This window comes from Natrix helvetica (assembly GCF_964273705.1).
Source record: "Natrix helvetica genome assembly, chromosome: 2".
Lineage (NCBI taxonomy): Eukaryota > Metazoa > Chordata > Lepidosauria > Squamata > Natricidae > Natrix > Natrix helvetica.
In genome coordinates this window covers 83,141,836-83,165,191 of record NC_138552.1, presented here as the reverse complement: position 1 = coordinate 83,165,191, position 23,356 = coordinate 83,141,836, and the positions used below count along the sequence as shown (strand labels likewise).

At 40.6% G+C, this 23,356-nt stretch overlaps 1 protein-coding gene across 1 annotated transcript in view; it reads right to left on the bottom strand.

Moving 5' to 3' along the window:
- Positions 1-5,919, bottom strand: part of SH3GL2 (SH3 domain containing GRB2 like 2, endophilin A1) — a 115,989-nt gene extending 110,070 nt beyond the window's left edge. The window contains exon 1 of the mRNA XM_081940181.1: positions 5,312-5,919. Coding sequence (XP_081796307.1) covers positions 5,312-5,356 — 45 coding nt within the window. The 5' untranslated portion in view covers positions 5,357-5,919. The remainder of the gene's footprint in view (positions 1-5,311) is intronic.
- Positions 5,920-23,356: the final 17,437 nt, after the last annotated feature.

Sequence of the window (23,356 nt, the reverse complement as noted above, 5' to 3'; positions counted from 1 at the left end):
TCAAGATTTTTTAAAAATGAGAAGATTAACACACACAAAAAAAGTGAAAATAGAAAATGGAACAGAATTGATGAATAAGTTTAAAAAATGAGAACAGCTTTGTATCTCTATGACAAATACGAATTGCATGTTAATTTCAAAGCAACTATGTTGGGGCATGGAATGAAGCTTTAAAAGATCTGTTAAGATGGGAGAAAAAATGGACATTGCTGGGGAGAATTACTGTGATAAAAATAAACGTCTTCCCTAAAATGAGATTTTTGTTTCAGATAATGTTTTGGCAACTGATGTACCATTTGAACAGTGGCATATCTAAACTGTTGTGACAGGGGGAAAGAAAGCACAAATTAAATGTAAGGTGTAATGAGGGGTCGATGGTACTCTCTGAGCTTGGTTATTTTCTTGCAGATGTTTTATTATCCAAACTAGTATTAATCAGTAAATTTGCACTGATGGTATTACCTAATTTAGGTGATGGAACAAGATAACAACCAAGCTGAGGGGAAAACAGCCAAGGACCCTCATTTCAACCCTGGGCTACAAATATTCTCCTTTATTGATAAGCTGTTATAAGATGCAAAAAAGGAAGTTTGTGTTTACCTGATTTAAAACTGTATTTTTCAGCTTGCTGTTTGGTTTGGATGAAACTGTAGGGTTGCTAAGAAATAGAAGACTTTTGGAGTAAGAAGTGCATGATCTGATATGTGGGTGGCATGGATATTTGTGGTATGATAAAAGTGAAGGCTGTTGTGGGTCTAAAAAATCATTATATTAGATGTGCCATACTGAGAATGTGAAATACTGTAGCTACAAGCCCAGGTTGTACCTGAAATCACCTTTCTGTTTCCAAAGCACACAACACAAGAAGTGTTTTGTATACAAGAAACCCAAACACTGATGACTTATTGTGAAATATTAAAGTTTTCAAGGGAACATAAAATGTAAAATAAAATCAAAAGAAGAACTGGTGGCAGATATATATAAATGATTCTCTTATTTACAATTATTAGAAATATTTTAAGTATATAAAAGAACTTATGGTTTTGAATATTGTAAGAATGAATTTGAAACATAATTGTGCACAAATGATGAGTATATAATTGCTAAAATGTATAAACTTTTATTGAAATATGAAATGGAAGAAGTGAAAGAATGTATAGTGGGCAAACTTTTTGGTTATAATATACAGATGGAACAATGAGAAAATATGTGGCTGAAAGGACTAAAATTTTCCACTATGTTATAATCTTAAAGAGAATTTTTTTAAAATGATGTAACCACAGAGTAAGAGCTAAAATTATATTTGTACTTATAACTGATATAAAGAAGAGTAGAAGTTAATTTGTATCTTTTTCCTTTCTTTTCTATTTTGTTTTTACCCTCTCCCATTTTCTTGCACTTTTAGCTTTCTCTTTGATTTCTTTTATTTCTCATATTAGTTTGTATTAGTTTGTATCTTTTAAAAAAAACTTTCATAAAAATTATATTTTAAAAAATAGAAAGCAAAGACTTCTGGAAACGCACACACACACCCCGCAAGTATGCAGGAAAAATAACTTTTAAGTTACATCAAAAGTTACTTCCATCACACAGGAGTCACTTTTCATCCTATCTAACATTGCTTATGTAATGGAGAGAATTAATACCACCTCTGCAGTGAACTGCTGCAATGGAGCTATTTTCTGATCATGTCCTATATGAGTTCTGATCTACTCATGTTCTGTTGGTGTTTTGAACCTCTTCAGTTGGAGGGCAACTGAGCTAAAGTACTGCTGGAAACAAGGAGAATTCGAAACTGATTACTTAACCCTGGGATCATGGAAACTCCTGTTAGCAGGAGAAGAGAGTTGGAAGGAACCTTGAAGGTCTTCTAGTCCAACCCTCTGCTCAGGCAGGAAATTAGAAAATACTACCCGATTATTTATCTGCCAATCATTATGAGTTTCTCACTGTGCCCAGAACTCCCTTTGTTACATCATTCATTTAAAAACTGTATGCCATGTCACTGCATTAAATGTTTGCTAGTAGAACTGAACTGAATAATTACTGATGAATTACTGCGCAGGTCATAAGCCTTATCTGACAATGATTTATTGCGCATGCTTAACATGTCCGGGGAGAGGGGGCGGCCTAGAAATTTATATTATTATTATTATTATTATTATTATTATTATTATTATTATTATTATTATTATTATTATTATTATTATTATTATTATTATTATTATTATTATTATTATTATTATTAAATTATTATGTTTATTACATCACACATTCCAGAAACTTTTTTTTTATCTTTGTCCGTCTGCCAGGAAGCTGGTAGACAAACTGCTCTTGCCAAAATGTAACAATTAGATAGATTTGTTTATTTCTTTATTTTATTATTTTTGTATTAAAAGTTTTGTTTCTCATTAGAATATGTTTTCTGGGATTTTATTTTATTTTTTGCACCTTGAAGATATGCCTGTTTGGAAAAGCCGCGATCTAAGACCTCATCTAGTTCAGGGTGAAATATTTTCCCCTGACATGCCACTTATGGCAACATTAAGATTCCTAGACAATATCAACACAAGTTATTTTTAATACCAAAATTCTTGAAGAATGGGTAGCTTTTATTTTACGCAGCTAATGGACGGTACAAGAAACATATATGGACCTTAGACTTGTCAGATTATGCTATTTCAGGGTCATAATCGACTGAAGAGGTGAACAAAGGACAAGGCGTCACCAAACTAACCTGCTCAACTCTAGCCAGAAGCACGTCAAGGAAACTGAACCAATTTCAATGTAAATCACAACAAAAATGCATATACATTTAGAAAAATGTAGTTTAACTATTTTCTGAGATTTTTGCATTTAGCTTTGCAGTTTACTCCATTTAAAAAATATATATAGTACTGTTTAAAATAATGATAAACTCCCTGTAAAGTTTTCTTCAGAACAACTATTTAGGCTTACCTATTAAGAGCCATAAGATTAAAGATCACTCTAAAGACTAATTAGGACTGCTTTTTATTCACTGTATTTACATCATGAATGTTGCAGATATGTAATGGCACATACAGTGAATGAGACACAGTACACTTTGTAAGGAGGTGCATCCTCTCTCCATGTAAACCAAATGCATCAACTCACAGGATTTTTGTTACTGATGGAATTATATTTCCATACAAATCCAAACAAATAATTAATGGCACCAGAGTCACTAGATGACCTGCTTGATTCAGGATCCAACACTTCTGTCAATGTTAATGGCATTCATTCGCTTAACTAAGGGAGAATTTTTCTCACCTTTTTATATACAACATTTACATTAGTTTTCCTAACTAGTAGCAAACTGTCAAAACATCGCTTCCCTCTTCTCGACAGATTTACCCTCATTAGCAGCTCTCACTGAAGGCTCTTTTTAATGGTTCACAAAAAACAGTGGTTTTCATGGTGCATAGAATTTAGATCAGAGTTTTCACAATTATGGAAGTTTTCCTGCTCTTTGTTTACATCTAAGTAAAGATCACCAAAAGGTGTTTTGTGAAGTGCCAATGTCAAAAAAGAAAGCAAGCTCTCCATTCTGCAGTTCTGCCAATCAATCAGTGAGCCAATCTGATGGAATTAGTATAATTTACATCTGTGTAACCTAAATATGACTGTTGGGACATAATCCCTAGATTTTCTTTCCAAAATGGCAACAGAGGGCTCACTCTGCGCATTATTTCATCTATTTTTAAACCACCTCGTGGCAGAGGCAGATCAATGGGACAAGGTCAATTTTGAAGCACCTTTCCCCTCCTCCCCCAAACTGAGAAGAGTAGATTTCCCTGTCGGTCCCCGTGTAACAGACTAACCTTTCTCTTACTCAGGAACGGTTCTAGTTATCAAAATTGAACTCATTTTGCCCCATTATCCATCAGGCAAATATATATATATATATATATATTTGATATATATATATCAAAACCCCATTCCTAAGAGGTATGTAAGGAACCAGCATAAGCACACCAGCGTGTCTTTCATCCCTGTCCTAATATCCCCTTGTATTCGTATTCATTTCATGTATTCATAATCATGCATATACTTATATCCGTTATCTAATTCATGCTTGACGAAAATAAATAAATAAAAATTTAAAAAGTGTCACGCTTGTCTGAGGCTTTTAGCTTAAATAACTCTCACGGCCCATTTTTTTAAAGGAGTATTTGAATTCAAAGATCCATAACATCCCTGGACTTTATTTTTTTTTATTTTTTTTTAACTCATCTCTTCCTCTATCCAAGGAGGCCGAGATCCAAGCCTGGGATGATACCTCTGCAGGGTAAAGAGGTTTACATAAGCGCCAGGCCCGGCGAGCCAACCAGAAAGCGCCAGGACCATTAATCAGAGCCCGGCACTCTCATCACCTCAGCTCGCCTGCCGGACTTCGCTCCCTTTTCTCCCCGCCCCCCCATCCCTTCCCACCGCGAAAGACTTGCAACCGAACGGGGGCGGCATGAACACGCATCTCCTCCCGCGCTTTGCAGGGGCCAAGCTGCCCCTCAGGGAAGGGTCGGTAGGGGCGGGGAGAGGGGGGGGAGGAAAGGAAGGCGAATCAAAGGAGAGCGCGATTCCGTCTCTGCCGAAAACCGAACTCTGCGCGTTTGGAAGAAGCGCGTTCGGAAAAGGACATCAAAGCGGGCCAGACGGCCGGCAAGAGGGCGCCCGCGGGCGCGCTGCCAATTCGCCTCCCGCAGCGGGGAAACAGCGTCTTTCCTCCGGGGAATCTCTTAGCGCCGGTCTCTCTTCGCTGCAGCTTTGGGCAGCTCAAATGCTAGCACTCAAAGCGTTCTCGCTCTCTCTTTTCCCGTACTTCAATCCCTGGGGATGGGTTTTGGTTGGGGGGGGTGAGGAGAAAAAGGGCCACGGTGCAAATTTCATGGGAGCCCCCTGCAGAAGTGCGCCAAAGAGGCTGCACAAAACCGCGCGTCCCTTCCCTCTCTCCCTCATCCCCACCCCGCAACATCCTTTCCTTTCCCAGCCCGTCTCTTTATGAAGCGACATCTGGCGGGTTCTTCCCCCTCGGGAGGGGAAAAGGGGGAAATGAGGCCATCGCAGCCCCCTTCCCTTCCACCCCCATCAGCACCAACCCCATCGGGCCGGGGCGCGGAAGGCAAAGCGCAGCGCCCCCTAGAGGCCCCCCGCGGCTCTTGCTCCTGGGAAAGCTGGTCAGAGTGAACACGCATCTCTCTCTCTCTCTGCACCCCCACCCCACCTCCCCACCCCCGCCAGATTCCCAGCCCGGAATCTCCTTCGAGAAGCCCCGGTTTTCCCGGCGCCCTACCTGCGTCGCTTTGTGGAACTGCTTCTTCAAGCCCGCCACGGACATGGTTGCTGCGGAAGGTGGGCGGCCGTGGGAACTGCTGGGAAGCGGGCGGGCAGGCAGGCGGCCGGGGATGCTTCTTGCCCTCTCCTGGCTCTTGCTCGGTCGCCCTCGCTGCCTCCTCTCGGCCGCCCCCCCTCCCTTCACCTTCCCCGACGGGTTATCAGATCCCGGCTGCGGTGCAGAAACACCCTGACGTCAAGTCGTGGGAACTCGTCCTCTTAAAGGGAAAGGCGCCCCTTCTTCTGCCTGGCTTTCCCGGTGGGAGCCGAGGAGGAAAACGTCTTGTAGGCGTCGTCTTCCTAACCCCCCACCCCCGATCGCTATGGGAGTTGTAGCTCAGGGGCGTTTGGAGATCTCCACCCCTGGGAGTAGAGTATTAGGCGATCGTATGAGTAGAGTTATTAGGCGATCGTATTATTGATGGAAGGGGTTGCCCAAGGCCAGTTCAAGGTTCGTTTCGGTCCCCGCCCGTCTGGTCTTGGTTCTCAGCAATCCTGGCTTGTGGGTTTCAAGATGTGGGGAATCTGGCTGGTCTGCACACGCTCATTTGGCTTGCAAGTCGCTGGAAGTTTCCCCCCCCCCCCCCCGAAGAAACGGAAGAGTTAAGGACTGGATAAGGCAGCATTCGGACAAGGACTCTGCGACATCCTCAAAGCTGGGAAACTGCGGTGTTGAGTTTGACCGCATATGAATAGACCCGCGGCGATTTTAATGAGCTTGGAATAATAAATACTTACTATAAAAAAATTAAAATAAGCATGCATTCCATTTGCTAACTATATACTTGGTGCTTGTAGTATTATGAACTGCTAATTTGTGGGTATGGAGAAGTGTGCAAACCCAGCCAGCAAAATTGATCTGAATAGATGATGTTAAATTACCACTTTTAATACTTTAATACTTGGGACCCACAAATGGGACAGGTTTTCACATACTAGGTTAGCTAGCCCTTGGTTTTCTCATAGCGACACAGCTTTGTGTTATGGCCTATCCTTCCTCCTCTGTGCAGTTTCATGCAAAACCAGTAAGACATATTAATCTTTCCTCTTATGCTCCCTGCGATTCCTCTCATTGATCATCTTCAAACTAACAGGAGGTAGTTGGAATCTGAATCAGATTCATGAACGTCTGCACATAATAAATTAGTGGAGTTTGAATCACGCCATCACAGGCACCATTGTGACTTCTGATCATACTTCGTTGGCTATCCCTAGTTAAAATGATCAAAAATAAAAAGCAACAACTGAGCAGAAAACCACCATGACTGTAGATATTAGTAGAGATTTGCTCCGTGTCTGGCATGTGCTACCCAAGACTCCTGTTTCCTCTACAACAACCCTGCGAGGTGGATGGGGCTGAGAAAGAGAGCAACTACTCCAAAGTCACCTAGCTGGCTTTTAGGCCTAAGGCAAGCCTAGAAGATTATATCTTAACCACTACAGGAAACTTGTTCTCAGTTACTCTCGGTATGGCCAAAACATACACTGCAAGGGTAAAACCTACCACTTAAGAAAGAGGCCATTGGTTGCATACCGTTAACTTTGGGGCCAAAGCATGAGACTTTTTTTCACACACCATGGAGGCTGATATGTAAATGAAAGGAAAATAATTTAGATCTTAAATTATTAGGTCTACGGAGATTCTCAGTCATCCTGGTCATGGTTGTCCCAAAGGTGCTTTTTTCAAAAGGCAACTGGACTTTGTTTTTCCTTGAAGATATTTTGCTTCTCATCCAAGGAGCTTCTTCAGTTGCCTTTTGAAAAAGGACCTTTGGGACTACCATAATTAGGTATTACTTCATCTTGGGCATTCTCTTGAAAAAAGCTATGTTCATAAGGAACGGAAAGGGATTTTTCTTCTTCTAGCCCTTCACCTTGGAGGCTCATGAATCAATCCTTTTAAATTGGATGTCTAAAATTGGGGTCTGTGGCTAATAACATCTGTGCCAGGTGGGCTTTCGTTACTTTGATGACATCAGTGATTAAAACTACTGATAAGCTCTCATGATAATATACACTACAACTATTTCTATATATTCCCTGTATTTCTCAGTTGGCAGAAGAGAAGACACTACAAACTGACTTCGATTTGGAAGAATAGGAGGATGGTAAACAGCAATGGTTTCCCACTAGTGTTGACTGACAATTTCCCCTCCCCCTGGAAACAGGCATTTGCTCACAAACTGGGCTCTTGTGGGCTCTCACTGTTATTCTTAATGTCCCTAGGCTTTGATCAAGCAAAGCAAGTAGTAATTAATAGAGTGAAGGACATGGAGTTCCAAGAAGAACTAAATAGGTTGTCTCTCCACAGTAGGAACAGAATCAAACAGAGTGTGTGGGAATCAGCAAGATATCTAAATGACCTGATCTTCCCAAAACAAAGAATAGCTTTCTTCAGAGCCAGATTTAACATTCTTCCTTCAGCACTCCTCCAGGGCAGGTATAAAAGAACACCTATAGCAGAACGGCTTTGTATATGTGCTAAAGGAGAAGTGGAAGATAATTCACATGTTCTATTACACTGCGAGCTATACAGAGCTTGTAGGTCTGCACATATTCTCCCCTTAGTAGAGAGATTGCCAGGGAGGGCAGACAATTTTTATCTAGGCTTTCTCCTCCAAGACACTAACCCGGTTACCACGTATGCAGTGGCAAAGTCCTCTGCTGCTGCAATGTCCATAAGAAAAAAATTGGCTACAGAAGTATAGTTGTCATCTTGTACCAATTATCTGGACATATCGCTAACAATCTTTGGACCATTGTATTTACTCCTATACTTAACAGCGTTGCGTCCAGGTAAACCAGGGAGTGACCCAAACAATCTGAGAACATGTATGCTATTTTCCACTTTTAATGTCAATACTTTTTAATTATATCTTAATGTCAGTACTTTTTAACATATTGTAAAAAGTAATATGTATTGCTGGTCTTTGACCATATTAAATATTTACTTACTCTTCTGACACTAAACCCATAATTCTCATCACTTCAAGAGCTTGGATAAGAATGGGGAATGGAAGGAGTTTAACAATATCTGGAGAAAGGCAGGTCTTTCCATTTTATCTATCATAAGCAAGAGCATTAAAACCAAGATATACCAAGCAACTAAGCAATAGAGAAGGCATCCAAAGGATGCTTCAAAATGTATGTCTAAAATATGGTGTAAAAAGATACAAAGAAGATTACAAAAGCAGATTAGATCAACATTCATTACAGTATTGTTTCACGTTATAGTTCCTCAGAAATTACAGATCCACTCTGTAACTTGTTTCAAGCACATTTTGCTTTTTACTTACATACATACAATTATGACTTCAAAATATTTACAGCTTTGACTGTGCAATTCAGTTGTCTCTTAACATTTTCAGTGGTTTAGTTAATTAACAGTGATATATGGATATTTAGTTCTGGTCCTTCTAATGCATTGTGTTGATACAAAGGGATGCCTATAAAAATCAGTGTAGAGTTATACATCTATAACTCTACATTGATTTTTATAGGTGTCCCTTTGTATCAACACAATGCATTAGAACAGGGGTGTCTGGGGAATTCTGGGAATTGAAGTCCACAAGTCTTAAAGTTCCCAAGTTTGGACACCCCTGCATTAGAAGGACCAGAACTAAATATCCATATATCACTGTTAATACTTTCCAGACCAAAAGCTACTACTTGTTATTCACAGAAATATAATTGGGTGTGCCCATTTGGACAGCATTCTCTTTATACCCGTGTCAGTTTTAAAAATGAGAATTGAAATACAGATAGTCTTACAAATAGTAAATACAATATCTCAAGCCTGGTAGAATTGCCCCAATATTTTAGAGGCTGAGATAAGACCTAACAATTTACAGAGACTTTGGCTGAGGTCAATTTATTCACGTAAAACGCTGCTTTTTCCCTTGCTTCGATCTATGGCTGCTTCTAGTGTTTCAGAATAAATTTTGCTGTTCTATGTTGTTTGCTTTACTATTGCTCATACGTTCCTTGTAAATAAGTTAATAGAAAAAGTTGGAAATTTCTCATTAATAAGGTCCTGGAAGTGCAATCACATGTTACTGGAAGTACCTTAGGAAAGAGCAACAAAGATGATTAGGGGATTGGAGACTAAAACATATGAAGAACAGTTGCAGGAACTGGGTATGTCTAGTTTAATGAAAAGAAGGACCAGGGGACACATGATAGCAAGTGTTCCAATATCTCAGAGGTTGCCACAAAGAAGAGGGAGTCAAACTATTCTCCAAGGCACCTGAGGGTAGAACAAGAAGCAATGGGTGGAAACTAATCAAGGAGAGAAGCAACTTAAAACTGAGGGAAATTTCCTGACAGAACAATTGATCAGTCGAACAGCTTGCCTCCAGAAGTTGTGGAAGTCTTTAAGAAGATGTTGGATAGCCATTTGTCTGAAACGGTATAGGGTTTCCTGGCTAGGCAGGGGGTTGGATTAGAAGACCTCCAAGGTCCCTTCCAACTCTGCTATTGTATTGTATTGTAAATGGTTGTGGATGTATAGTGAGTTTCTGAATGAGTAGGAGTTAGAAGGACTTGAATAGGAAATAGAAATAGGTGTTTACCAAGGTGAGATAACCGTGATGGCGAACCTATGGCACGTGTGCCCAAAGTGGCACGTGAAGTCATGTCACCTGGCACGCGTGCCTTGTCTGTTTGTGTTGCCTGGTTTGTGGCGCGCATGTGACGATCAGCTGTCCTTCGCGCGTGCGGCAGTGCCGAAAACTGGCCCGTGCATGCACATCGGCCAGCTGATCATTGCACGTGCATGTGCGCCAAAACATGGAAGTTTGGCTTTTCTAGAGCCTCACCCTGTTGAACGAGCACACACGTGATGTTTCCACGCAACCTTTTCGGCAATCGGTACTGAAAAGGTTCGCCACCACTGTGATATAATAATATCAATATCTGCACCCAGAGCAGAAAAAGCACATGAAACATTATAGTTAAAAACAGCAGCAAAACGGCCACATGCTTACGATGCATATGCTCAGCACATACACTGAATTCCAAGACGCTGAGCTTATTGTTATACAGATAAAATACCCAGAGGATTAGTGGAGGAAAAACGCCTTGAAGAGGGAGGAGGTGTCAATCAAAATGAAGCAAATCCCTGGTCCCCAGATGGCAGGAATAAAAGAAGGAGGCAGAGTTAAGGCATCCACTGAGTTGAAGGCACAGGTGCTGCAAATGACAGACAGATTCCAATTTATTTTATCTTGGCTGCCACTTTTCAATGGGGCCTTTTCCTTTCAAACTCAATTTTCCATATTGCTAACAGACTTTCAGGATAATCTTGAACAGAATCTAGCACAAAATAGCAAAAGAAGACCCCAGCTCTTCTTCAATGTTTAATTAATTTGATTATCCATCATGCTGATGTGTCCTGATCTTACTAATAAGAAAGAGCCTGCCATCATCCCAGATGGGGACAACTGGAGTCATTGCAACCATCCAATTCAGTGGATGAACAAAAAGTAAATTTTTGTTTGTGTGTGTGTGCAGATGCTGTAACATTTCCTCTACTTTACTGCCATCATGTGTTACATGAAAAAAAAAACCCTTTTTAAAAAATAATTCAAGTTGTTATAAATATATGCAGGTAATCCTCAACCTATGACCACAATTGAGCCCAAAATTTCTGTTGCTGAGACATTTGTTAAGTGAGCTTTGTCCCATTTTACGACCTTTCTTGCCAAAGTTGTCAAATGAATCACTGCGGTTCTAAATAACACGGTCACTAAGTAAATTTAACTTCCCCACGGCTTGTCAGAAGATTGCAAAAAGTGATCACATGAACCCGGGACATTGCAACCGTCATAAATATGAACCAGTTGCCAAGTGTCTGAATTTTAATCACATGATCATGGGAATGCTGCAATGGTCATGTGTGAAAAACAATCGTAAGTCACCTTTTTCAGTGCTGTTGTAACTTTGCTCACTAAATGAACTGTTGCAAGTCGACAACTATCTGTATTATTGCTATTTGCTTTGCTTCTTTAAAATGACCACTTGAATGTTTAGTATTGATTCTTTATGGTGTTTGAACCATAAACTGCAACAAGATGAAAGGGAACGATTTAAACAACTTGTCTTCTATCATTTGATTTTACAGATACAATACCAGGTCATCTTAAAAAGAAACTGAATGTAAAAACATAGTCAACACAAAAATCAATTAAAGCGTTATTAAAGAATAGCTGCCAAAACAGCAAGGCATATGTCTTTATTTATAGTCTATCTTTCTCACCGTGAAACATTAGAGTCCCTTACGGGTTGTTCTGTTAAGGGAATAATCTGTTGGGGGCAGGGGTGAAATCCAGCAGGTTCTGACAGGTTCTGGAGAACCGGTAGTAGAACTTTTGAGTAGTTCGGAGAACTGGTAGCGGAACTTTTGAGTCATTCGAAGAACCGGTAGCGGAAATTTGGAGTAGTTCGGAGAACCGGTAGTGGAAATTTGGAGTAGTTCGGAGAACTGGTAGCAGAAATTTTGAGTCGTTCAGAGAACTGGTAGCGGAAAATTTGAGTAGTTCGGAGAACCGGCAAATGCCACCTCTGGCTGGCCCCAGAGTGGGGTGGGAATGGAGATTTTGCAATATCCTTCCTCTGCCATGCTCACAAAGCCACGCTCACAGAACTGATAGTAAAAAAAAATGAATTTCACCACTGGTTGGGGGGACTGCAAAAGCACTGAAGCAGGCAGTGGATGGGGGCATCCTGATTTTCATTGATACAACTTTTTTCTTTTGCTAGAAAAAAGTGTCATGGTTAGACTGCAGTACTGCAGGCTAATTCTGCTGATTGCTGGCTGCCAACAGTTTGGCAGTATGAAACTCACTAGGCTCAAGGCTGACTCAGCCTTCCATCCTTCCGAGGATGGTAAAATGAGGACCCAGTTCTTTGGGGGCAATAGGCTGACTCTGTAAACTGCTTAGAGAGTGCTGTAAAAGCACTGTGAAGTGGTATATAAGTCCAAGGGTTGTTGCTATTGCTTAAACCTATTTTTCACCAAGGAGGAAGAGGTCTGAACTGATCTCTTGCAAAGGGATCTTGATATTAAGCCAAATCCAAAGGCCAAATTGGATTGTTGGATTGTTCAAATTGTTGTCGTCATCATTCATTCATCATTCTAGCCATTGTGGATGTGGATACTCCACATCCAATGAAGGCCTCTTCCACATGTATCCCACCTATACGGCCCTGAGCTTTCTTTTGCTAATTGGGCCCGCAATAGTTCTGATGCCGTTGATCTATCTTGTTCTGGGTCCCTTTTGTGGATGCCTTTTATCAAGTGCCTTTTATCCATTCTATAACTGCCTTAGTCCACCTGCCATCAGTTCCTCTTGCTATGTGACCAGCCCATTTCTATTCTTTTACTCTCTTGATGATATCATACACTTTCTTTTGTTCTCTTATCCATGTGCAGGTGCTTCTATCTTGTCTTGGGATGCCGAGCATGTATCTTTCCATGGTTCTTTGCACCACTTGTAGCTTTTGTATTGATTGTGAGGTTATTGTTGTTGTGGCCTACCAGATTCAGACAGTGAGGAGGTTGGAGAGGAACATGGGCCAATTCTGGAGTCTGGGGAAGGCTCTGATGAGGGCTCACTTTCCCCCAGCCCCAGAAGGATCCAGCCCAGCTTCACTGATTACAGGTTTGAAAAGGCAACATAGCTCTGCCTGCAATCAAACCTTAACCCTTCCCTCCAGCCTTTGCCCAAAGCCCCACACCAGGAGGATAAGTTTGAATTCCTCCCTCCCTCCGACCCACACATACCTTTTCCAGCTGTTTCAGAGAGGATTTCAACTCTGCTCTTGCCTCGGGTCCTCTGAAGAAGCCCCACCCAAACGAGCGCCCTCTACTATGAGGCAGGAGAACTGCGTGTCTCACCTATGTCAGGAACTTCACTGGTGAGGCAGACAAACAGATGGAGCCTGTTCCCAGTGTGCGCATGCGCAGAGTTGCCAGATGAAGGGGACAGCTAAAGAACAGGGGTTGACTTGGGAGTAAGGCCACAGGTGGACGATGAGTGGCCTCTCCCAGAGGAAATAAAAGAGAAGCGAAAGGGGAGTAAAGTTTGCAGGAGACAATTAGTTCGCTTAATTGGTTTGTGACTCTCCAAGACTCCTTGCCAAGTTTGCAGATATTGGCCTGTCAGCTCTCCAAGCCACATAAGGTCTGTGACTGTAAATCCTCCCTCGAAAGACTTTGCTGGATGTGAATGAGCAGAAATTCACAGTCAATTTTCACAGTAAAATTTAAATTCACAGTAAAGGGTTTTTTGTTGGGACAAGGAGTTTGTTTCATGCTCTTGGGAAGTCTAGATCAGAACAAATGTCCATAATTCACTGGGATATGTAGGCATAGGTAATGCACACTGATTGAACATGTTGTACCTTGTAATATACTGTACGTCATTGGACTCAACACGACTTACTGCTAAGGATATATGTGTGCGATCACAGATGGTGGATTTTGAGTTGGGGATTTTTTTTTCAAGTCACCACATGGCTACGAAGCTCACCGCATGATTTTGGCCAGCTACTCAGCCCAATCTGTCTTGCTTTTAGGATGATACCGCAACAGAAGAATCTGTTGTAAGCTATGTTGAGAAAAGGTGGGATAGAAATACAACAAAGGAATATGTTTTAGTAGTTCAGTATTCTCTACCTGGTTTCTCTTGGATTTAGTCTTTATCTTTAAAAAAAATCCTTTCTTACAGCAAGAGCAACTTACATTAGGACAATTCAAAATTGACAGAAGTATAGGAAATAGATAATATTGATGAAGTTAGTAATGAATCATATTTTGAGCAAAGTAGATACCGTTGGTAGAAGACAAGTTGCTAGCTGGAGATTAATAGCCCATTAATTATTACTCTTGCACCTGATCTAATGTGATAATATTAGCCATGCAACTTATTATCAGAATTTTTTTATGAAACACTCATCTTTTTTTAAAACAAAACATAGTCTGCACTTAAAGGTTCTTTCCCAGTTTGCACAGAAGTAGCCTCTTCATTAAACTCGAACAAGAGACATCCCAGGCAATGTACATCATCTTTTGGCCAGTGAGTCATAGTGACACAGTGGTTAGAATGCAGTATTGCAGGCTAAGTCAGCTCATTACCAGTAGTTCGATCCTGACCTGCTCAAGGTTGACTCAGCCTTCCACCCTTCCAAGGTCAGTAAAATGAGGACCCAGATTGTTGGGGGCAATATCAGCAAAAAAAAAAAATTATAATCAGTTGCATGGCACATATTATCCCATTGGATCAGGTACAAGAGTTAGAATTAATAGGCTATTAATCTCCAGCTAGGAAGTTATCTTGTACCAAAGGGATCAACAGCTGTATCTATTTTGCTCAAAATAGGAATGGGCTACAAAGCAGTATATAAGTGCTATTGCCCCTTTATAGAGGACTATACGTGCTATTGCTATCTTTTACAATCCCCGGTGAACTCTTATTAATACTTCACTTTCTCTATCAACACTTGTACAATTACAAGCATTGCCTACACATAGACAAACACCTATACTTGTCTTATTTTTCCACATGTAGAATGTAAAATGGCTCCAGTCAACCCTCCAAGCCTGCAGTCAAAGACAAGCAACTTTTATCCATCTTCCTTTTCTTACATTTTGCCCACCATAAGTCTCTTTCCAGCCTCTCAACCATTGGCATTTTTCAGTGGCCAAAATCAGTGACCTTCCCTGAAGATGCTTTGGGCTGGAGGATGTCAAATCACGCATTCCTTCTTTCACTTCAAGTTTCATACTTTTTGACATCAGCTGTAGAGCAAGGAAGCATATACTGTGAACTTTAAGTTGAGTTAAAAAGTTTTGGGACATCATAGGTTTTCTGCCCCTATTCCCCTCCTCTATCTCATGCTTCTGCTCAAGAGGAAAGGCTTGTTGGAAGAACTATCCATTTAGGTTCAGCTCCAAGTGGGGAATAAGACACTGGAAACATGGAGGCTGCTTGGAAAGATGGTTTAATGGTGGACAGAACCACATGGTTTGAGGTCCTGGGTAAAAGGGGGTATCACATGCTTCCAGAAGTTGGGTGAAGAAGAAAAGGAGGGAAAAGGGGGCTTGCTGAGAATTTTTTATACTCTCTATTTGGCCCCACCTCTCTGTTTCCTGTTCCTGTGTAAGAAACGTATTCTGTTGTCAGATTGGTTGTCAGACTCCCAGGGGCTAACTTTGTAGATTGTGTTCCTTTTGAGTCCTGAGCTTGGTTAAGTTCCCAGATGCCATGTGGTGAGTTTCTGTAGAGGGTTAATCCTACCTTTGTTATGTAGAGTAGACTAGCTCAGTCATTTTAATGGTTCATTGACAAAGGTGGGGGCTATTAAGAGTGAGTGTGCTTCCTGCTTAAAAACATGTTTCTCCATTTCTTATCCAGGGAAATATAATATTCTGCCTTTTCAATATTTCCCAGGACATTTCATTTTTCTAGGAGAGGGGTGGGTTTTAACTTCCTACAGGCAGTTGTTACTTTTGTTGCCTCTTGGGAATAAGCACACTATTGCACACCAAGCCTAATGAAGAAAAAAGGAAAAGAAGGCCTGCTTTTTTGTGTCCTTAGCATTTTGCCTCCTTAGCATTTTTCTGCTGAAACAAATGTATGGTGAGTTCACAGCAGGATCCATGATCCAGAATAAGCATTATGAAACAATGCAGAACTAAGTAGGTACCCTTTATATGAAAAACCGCATTGCTTCTTCAGGATGTACAAGTAATTTCTAATTAAAGTCTGCCCTCTGGTGGGAAAGAGAGAAACTGACAAATAGTGATTAAAACGTAACCTCCACTATACAGATACGAAAGGGAATAAAAATTAAGATTTTTTTAAAAAAGGGGTAAGGTATGATGAAATTGAGCATCGCATTCATTTTGACTCGCGCCTGTCGTTAGCAAAAAAAAAAGAGTCTTAGTTGAAATGATGACTGTTCCTTTGAGCACCTTTTCAAAGGCCACAATGCACGGATGGAGAACTAGTTATGTAACAGAATATATTCAGAGCAACACATTTACAAGGGACCTAGTAAACCACAGAGGCAATCCCCGAAAGGTCTGCTGGGAAATAAAATTGCCCATGAACAATGATTTGAGGATGTAGCTGTATTCTCATGCCTGCATCATTTCATTTCATCAAGGATCTGATTTTATTTAGACTTTGAATGGGCAAGAAAACTGAATAAGAAGGAAAAAGCTTGAGAAGGCTCAAGCAAAAATAAAAACTATTTCTAACCCAAAATGTGTATCATTTATTCCCAACCACCCCTAAGATAGGGTGGACCTCCACCCTGTTGCTTTTCCAAATGGCCCTAAAATGTGATTTTGTCAGCAGGCCTGGGGACCGCAAATGAGGGTAGGACAAGAAGCAATGGGTGGAAACTAATCAAGGAGAGAAGCAACTTAGAACTGAGGAGAAACTTCCTGACAGTTAAAAAAATTAATCAGTGGAACATCTTGCCTCCAGAAGTTGTGAAGGCCCCAACACTGGAAGTCTTTAAGAAGATGTTGGATAGCCATCTGTCTGAAATGGTATAGGTTTCCTGCCTAGGCAGGGGGTTGGACGAGAAGACCTCCAAGGTACCTTCCAACTCTGTTGTTCTATTCTAAATAATTGTTAAGTGAACTTTGCCCCATTTTATGACCTTCCCTACCACACTTCTATTTTGACCCAACCTCTTTTTTATCTTGAGATTCTTACAGTGACATCAAGCTCTTTTCAGATTATCTTTATTTTGAAGCACTTTGCTTCCTGTAATACTAGAAATCCACGATAATTATTTACAACTCTCACTTCTGGAAAACTGTTTACTTTCATCATGTCTGGGTTGGATGTAGTGGAAAATCTTTCCAAAATGTGTTTTTGTACTTTGCCTCTTTATTAAAACTGTTATTAAATGAGGAACATTAGCAAAATAAATGGCTTATCTTAGAACTCGTTTGCAAAGATAATTGAGGGACCATTGCTGGCCGGACTCATCTCTACCTGACCCAGTAGAGTTGGGAGGCAAAGAATGTTGTGGATTCCATCCCCCAGGGAGATACATCTGGCAGGACCCAGAAGAAGGGCCTTCTCTGTGGTGGCTTCCTCTCTCTCTAACATCATTTCCCCAGACATTAAACTGGACCCACTCTAACACTCTTTTGGAAGGCACTGAAGACATGGTTTTATCAGTGGGCCTGGGGAACCCAGAGCGGGATGGAGCCCATTAAATGGTTTGCGTGAATGTGTGTTGTTGCCGGGGTGGAGGGTCTGGGCGCTATTATTTTACTAATTTATTATTTTAATCTTTTTATTTCTTTTATATGTTTTTTCATATCCATGTAAACTGCCTTGAGATGCCATGTGCAAGTAGGTGGCAATATAAAAAAATTAAAACAAACAAGTAAACAAACAAATAAATTACTGTAGTACAGTACCAATACAGATAATCTTTGATTTACAACCACAGGTAGTCCTCAACTTACAACAGTTCGTTTAGTGGCTGTTCAAAGTTACAACAATACTGAAGAGAGTGACATGACAGTTTTTTCACATTTATGGCCATTGCAGCATCCCCACAGTCACATGATCGAAATCCCCACAGTCAGGGGTGGTACCGTATTTTTCGGAGTATAAGACACACATTTTCCCTCAAAAAAGAGGCTGAAAATCTGGGTGCATCTTATACACTGAATGCAGCATTTTTTTGCCTCCTGAAACCTCACCCCCTTCACCAAAATGGCCATGCATAGCTTGTAGGAGGCTTTCAGAGAGCTTCTGGGGGCTGGGGAGGGCAGAAATGAGCAAAAAATCCCCCCCCCAACTCCCAGGAGCACTCTATAAGCTTCCTAATGTTCTTTTTTGACAAAAAATGGGCTCGTTTTTGCAAAAATGGGCTATTTTTGCTTGTTTTTGCCCCCCCCCCTCTCAGGAACACTCTATCAGCCTCCTAAGGGCTATTCCTACCACTTTTTTTGGAAAAGAAAAAGGCCCATTCATGAAAAACAGGCCGCTTTTGGGAGGTTTGCAGAGTGCAAAAACTTTTTTTTAATTTGCTTCTTCAAAACCTTGGTGCGTCTTATACTCCGAAAAATGGTTATACTCCCTACTGGTTCTCAAATATGAGCTCATGTGCGTGCGCCCTCGCTTCGCTCGCACCCACCCCATCCACGCATGCGCTTGGCCTTCTGCGCTTGCCCTTTGGCTTGAAAATGTGGCTAAATAGGAAAGCATAGAACCAGGACAGGTAGATGGGCCAACTCGCAAATTCCACTCCTGGTTCGGGTGAACTGGTCCAAACCAGCTTAATACCACTTCTGCCTACAGACACATGATCAAAATTCAGCCATTTGACAACTTACTGATTTTATGATGGTCTAGAAATCAAATAAAAGTTAAAGTTAAAAGTGCAGTGTCCCAGGGGCACCTGATCACCTTTTGTTCACCTTCCGACAAGTAAAGTCGATGGGGAAACCAGATCCACTTAACAACTGTGTTACTAATTTAACAAATGCAGTGCTTCACTTAACAACTGTGGCAAGAGAGGTCGTGTAATGTGGCAAAAGGCACTTAACAAATGTTTTGTTTAACCACAGAAATTCTGGACCCAATTGTGGTCGTAAGTCGAGGACTACCTGTATTCATTCAGCAACTGTCTGAAGTTGTGATGGCACTGAATGTACCGGTACCTCTTTTATTTTTTAAAATGTAATTGCAGATTCCTTACCACTAGGTGGCGCATGAAGCTCGTCTAATGGGAGAATATAGACAGCATTGGTGAATGCTCTTATTGTCCATATATTTGAAATTTTCCTTTTATAGTCCAAGTCCTTGGCCTGGCCTAGGGAGATGGCTAATGCTACATTGAGAAAATACTCAAAAACAGATAATACATCTCCACAGACTATTCAAAATCTGCTGGGAGAGAGGGGGGGAGGGAGGGAGAGAGAGAGGGAGAGAATGACATTCAGAATAAAAATGACGTTAAGCATTAAAGCAGACAGCTGCAAAGGAAGTTTTTCTGGTTTTCAAGGTTAGCAGAAGAATTCTTAGTCATTTTGAGGATAGTGAAGTTATATGTAGAGGAAAGAGGGAATGACTTTGAAGAACAACAAGAAGAGTTTCTACCGAGGCAATGGTCAGCTAAAAGGGGCATGAACCCAGGTCAAGAAAAACTTGTCAGATTGGGTCTCTTCTAGTTTTGATGAAAATAAAGTGAGGGAGAGGGAAGCACATTCAGAAATGCATGATATTCTCATTATTCCAATTGCAATAAAAGTACTCCTGGTGTACACTTGCTAGTCAAAGCAAGATTCTAAGCCAGAATCTCAGCATTGGCCCGTAAGCCCCATCTGGCTCTTGGGCTCATTTCAAACTTCCTGTGCAGAGGCAGTATTCAGCAGGTTCTGACCAGTTCTAGTCAGAACCGGTAGCAGAAATTTTGAGTAGTTTGGAGAACCAGTAAATACCACCTCTGACTGGCCCCGCCCCCATCTATTCTCTGCCTCCCGAATTCCAGCTGATCGGGACGGAATGGGGATTTTATAGTATCCTTCCCCTGCCATGCCCACCAAGCCACACCCACAGAACCAGTAGTAAAAAAATTTTAATCCCATTACTGTTCCTGTGTATGTAAAAAGATCAGCTTTCTCATAAAGTGGTCTTCACCTATGTTTTGGAAGAGAATGTCAAAAAGAAATAAAGAAAGGTGTCTGAGAAAATAAATACCCCCTACTCACTTTTACCTTGCTCACTGCTCACTTACGTTTTAGCCACCAAGTACAGTATTTCTTAGATTGTCTTGGCAAAATGTTTGCAGACCCTTGATACTGAGAGTATCAAAGAATCAAATAACTCTTTAAATGAACGGGTTTTGTAAGTTGCAGAACATAAACTGTAGGACTAATATTAAATTATACGATAAAGAATTACAAGTAGTCTTTGTTTAGTGACTGCTTGGTTTAGCGTCTGTTATAATGGTGATGGAAATGTAAGTTTACAACGATTTATGCAAGTCTGTAAAACAAAAGAAAGCTGAAGTAAGATTTTGAGTGCAGTTATGATTTCATTTAACAACCTCTTCACCTAATGACCAAAGTGTGCTGGTCCCAACTGTGTTCACCAAACAAGTACAAGAAATAATGTTATTAGATACATGGATACTGTCCAACAGAAATAAAAACAAACAAAAAAACTAAATTTACAAAGTAGTTAATTTTATTTATCAGGAAATAGATATCTTATTCCTTATTTATTTTTAAAAACTGTGCTCGTAAGCAGACATAAATTAGCTATGATAATTTATAAATTTACTATGTTGCTAAATAGATTGGTGATATAGGAACCTATTAACAGAAGGCTTTAATTTGTTTTTATATAAACAAATTTGATGTAAAATGGGTCCTCATTACTTCTTTCTTTGGCTGGCATCTTTTTAAAATTTCACCAGGCTAATGCTGCACACAAAACTCCAGACAGAAAAGTATCAAAGGACATGCAGTTCGGTTGGATAATTGGCCTGATCAGATACGCCAGAATTGGTGTAAAAGCAGTTCATAGTTTTTCAAAAAGTTGTGGAATCTTCATTCTTGACGATTTTTGAAGAAGCTTTTTAAAGTTGAATGATTTCACTGATATCCTGTTTAAACTCTGGAAAAAGTAGAACATGTAAACGAAATAGAAAACCAGTATTCAGCTGCACCCATTTACCGTATTTTTCAGAGTATAAGATGCTCTGAAGTATAAGACGCACCTAGCATTTGGGGAGGAAAACAAGGGGGGAAAATCTCCCTCTGCCTCCCAGCAATTTGCCTCCTTGCAGCCAACAGCAAACAGTACAGACAATATACACTGTTTGTGGTGTATTTCTGTGCATGTGTGCCTGATCCATAGGAAAGCAAAGAATTGGCAAAATGTACATTATGGCGGTATATTAATGCCAGAAAATTGTCTTAAATGTAGTAACACTAACTCCTCCCAATTATTTAAATAGATCTACTCCAAATATGACTAAGTCAGGGTCTAACTCAGCAGCCTTATCTTAATACTATAACAGGACACTGTTACATTTCAGACTATACTTGTACAGATGCTGTTAAAATTGATGTAGCTTTCTGGAAGTATACGTTATTCTCTGTTATTTAAAAGAAGATACAATAGCACTGGGCCTCTTCAGATCAAGCATTTATTTTAAAAAGCTTCTTCATTTTGCTAAGTTGTCTAGAACAATAATAAAGCAGTCTTTTTAAAAAAGCCTAATAATTTGAACATTCTATAGGCGTTTATAGTTATTGACTTACCTCCTTGCAGCAAACAGCCTGTTTCAGTTTAGCCTGATTAGCACAAGGAAAAAAAATCTGCCTCTGCCTCCCAGCAATTTGCCTCCTTGCAGCCAACAGCAAACAGCCCATGGCAATCCTTGCAGCTTGAAACAGCTGAAGGTCGGGAGGCTGATCCAACATGGTTTTTGACTTCTCGGTGTTGCCTACAGCCCTGGGATTTCCTGGTGTTAACCAAAACCATTTTTTTAAAGAGCAGTCATGGGGCTCCTGTCTGTTGTGACTATGTGGGAAGCCAGCAGGGAAAGTCGCAAATCATGATCACACAACCGTGGGACACTGCAACTTTAGTGCAGTTATGATTTCATTTAACAAAGGCTTTTAACGTATTATATTTATTATTCGATTACAGTCTCATAACCTCCTTCACCAGTATTAATTTAATTGTTTATGTATGTATTTTATAATGTATTTTAGTGACTGTACACCGCCCCGAGTCCTCTCCGGGAGAGGGGGCGGTCTATAAGTGTGAATAATAAATAATAAATAAAATAACTGTTGCATTAGCAAGTTAGCCAAACACCCAGATTGTGATCATGTGATGGTGAAGCTGCAACTTTGAGGATCAGTTATAACCACCACTCGTTCAGTGCCATTGTAACTTTGAATGAATGCTGAACAGGTAGTTGTTAGTCAAGGACTACTTGTACTTGCTGATGATCAAGTATGCCATTAAGAACTGGTTGGACAACAATGGCAGAGACAACAATGGGAGGGCAGATCTGTGGGAGATCTGCCCTCCCAGAGTTTAGGTTCTGTATCAACCATGACACCAAGATCAGGGAAGTGGATAACTCTGGTAATTACTCCATCAATTGCAAAGCAGTGCCCTAGCAATGATTGGTTACAAGTTTCTTTGTGTTGAATTGAGATGTAGAGACAAGGTGGGCTGCTGGTAGCATACCATCCATTCAACTATCTAGTCTTTCATCAGCTCCCTGATAGTCATCTCAGAGATGATGTTAGGATATCTGAGATTTCTAATTTGGGTGTTTTCGAATTCCATGTAAGTGGAACATGGGGTAGCTTGTAAATTTAGGCTTGCTGTAAGTAATCACAGCTCCAACATACATGACCAGACACACTTTGGATCTGTACTTTACTTTGTAGCAGCTGAGATATGAATTTGATATGGAACACTTTAATATTTATCTTTACTAGGGTCAATATTCCACATCACACATGTAGGAGACCTTTGCATAGGGAATCAACCACTTAAAATTGCTCCACCCCAAACCCTAGCATATCTGGATGAATTCTAGGGGACAGTTGACTTCTGGACTATGAAGACAACCAAAGTGCTGAACAAAATTGCTGTGGTGAGACCTCTCCCAATCATTCATCCCATGCAGCTCCATGGTCCACCAAGGATCTAACGGAGATGAAACAATCACAAAGGAGTAGGACCAGGCACTGGTATAATTTGATTGAGCCTATACAATGATTGTCTGAGTAGCAACCTGTCAGTTCTTCTGTTTATTGTATATGCAAATCAATATTCGTGGCTCTGCTCAAGGAATACCAAGAGGGATATTTTACCCATAAGCATGCCGGATGAATTTGCTGGTGCTTTTCTGGATAAAGTTGCTTGTCACTTCTGAGGTACAATAAATCTTAGACAAAGACCACAATGAGCAAGGCAGGGCCTTGAATGCC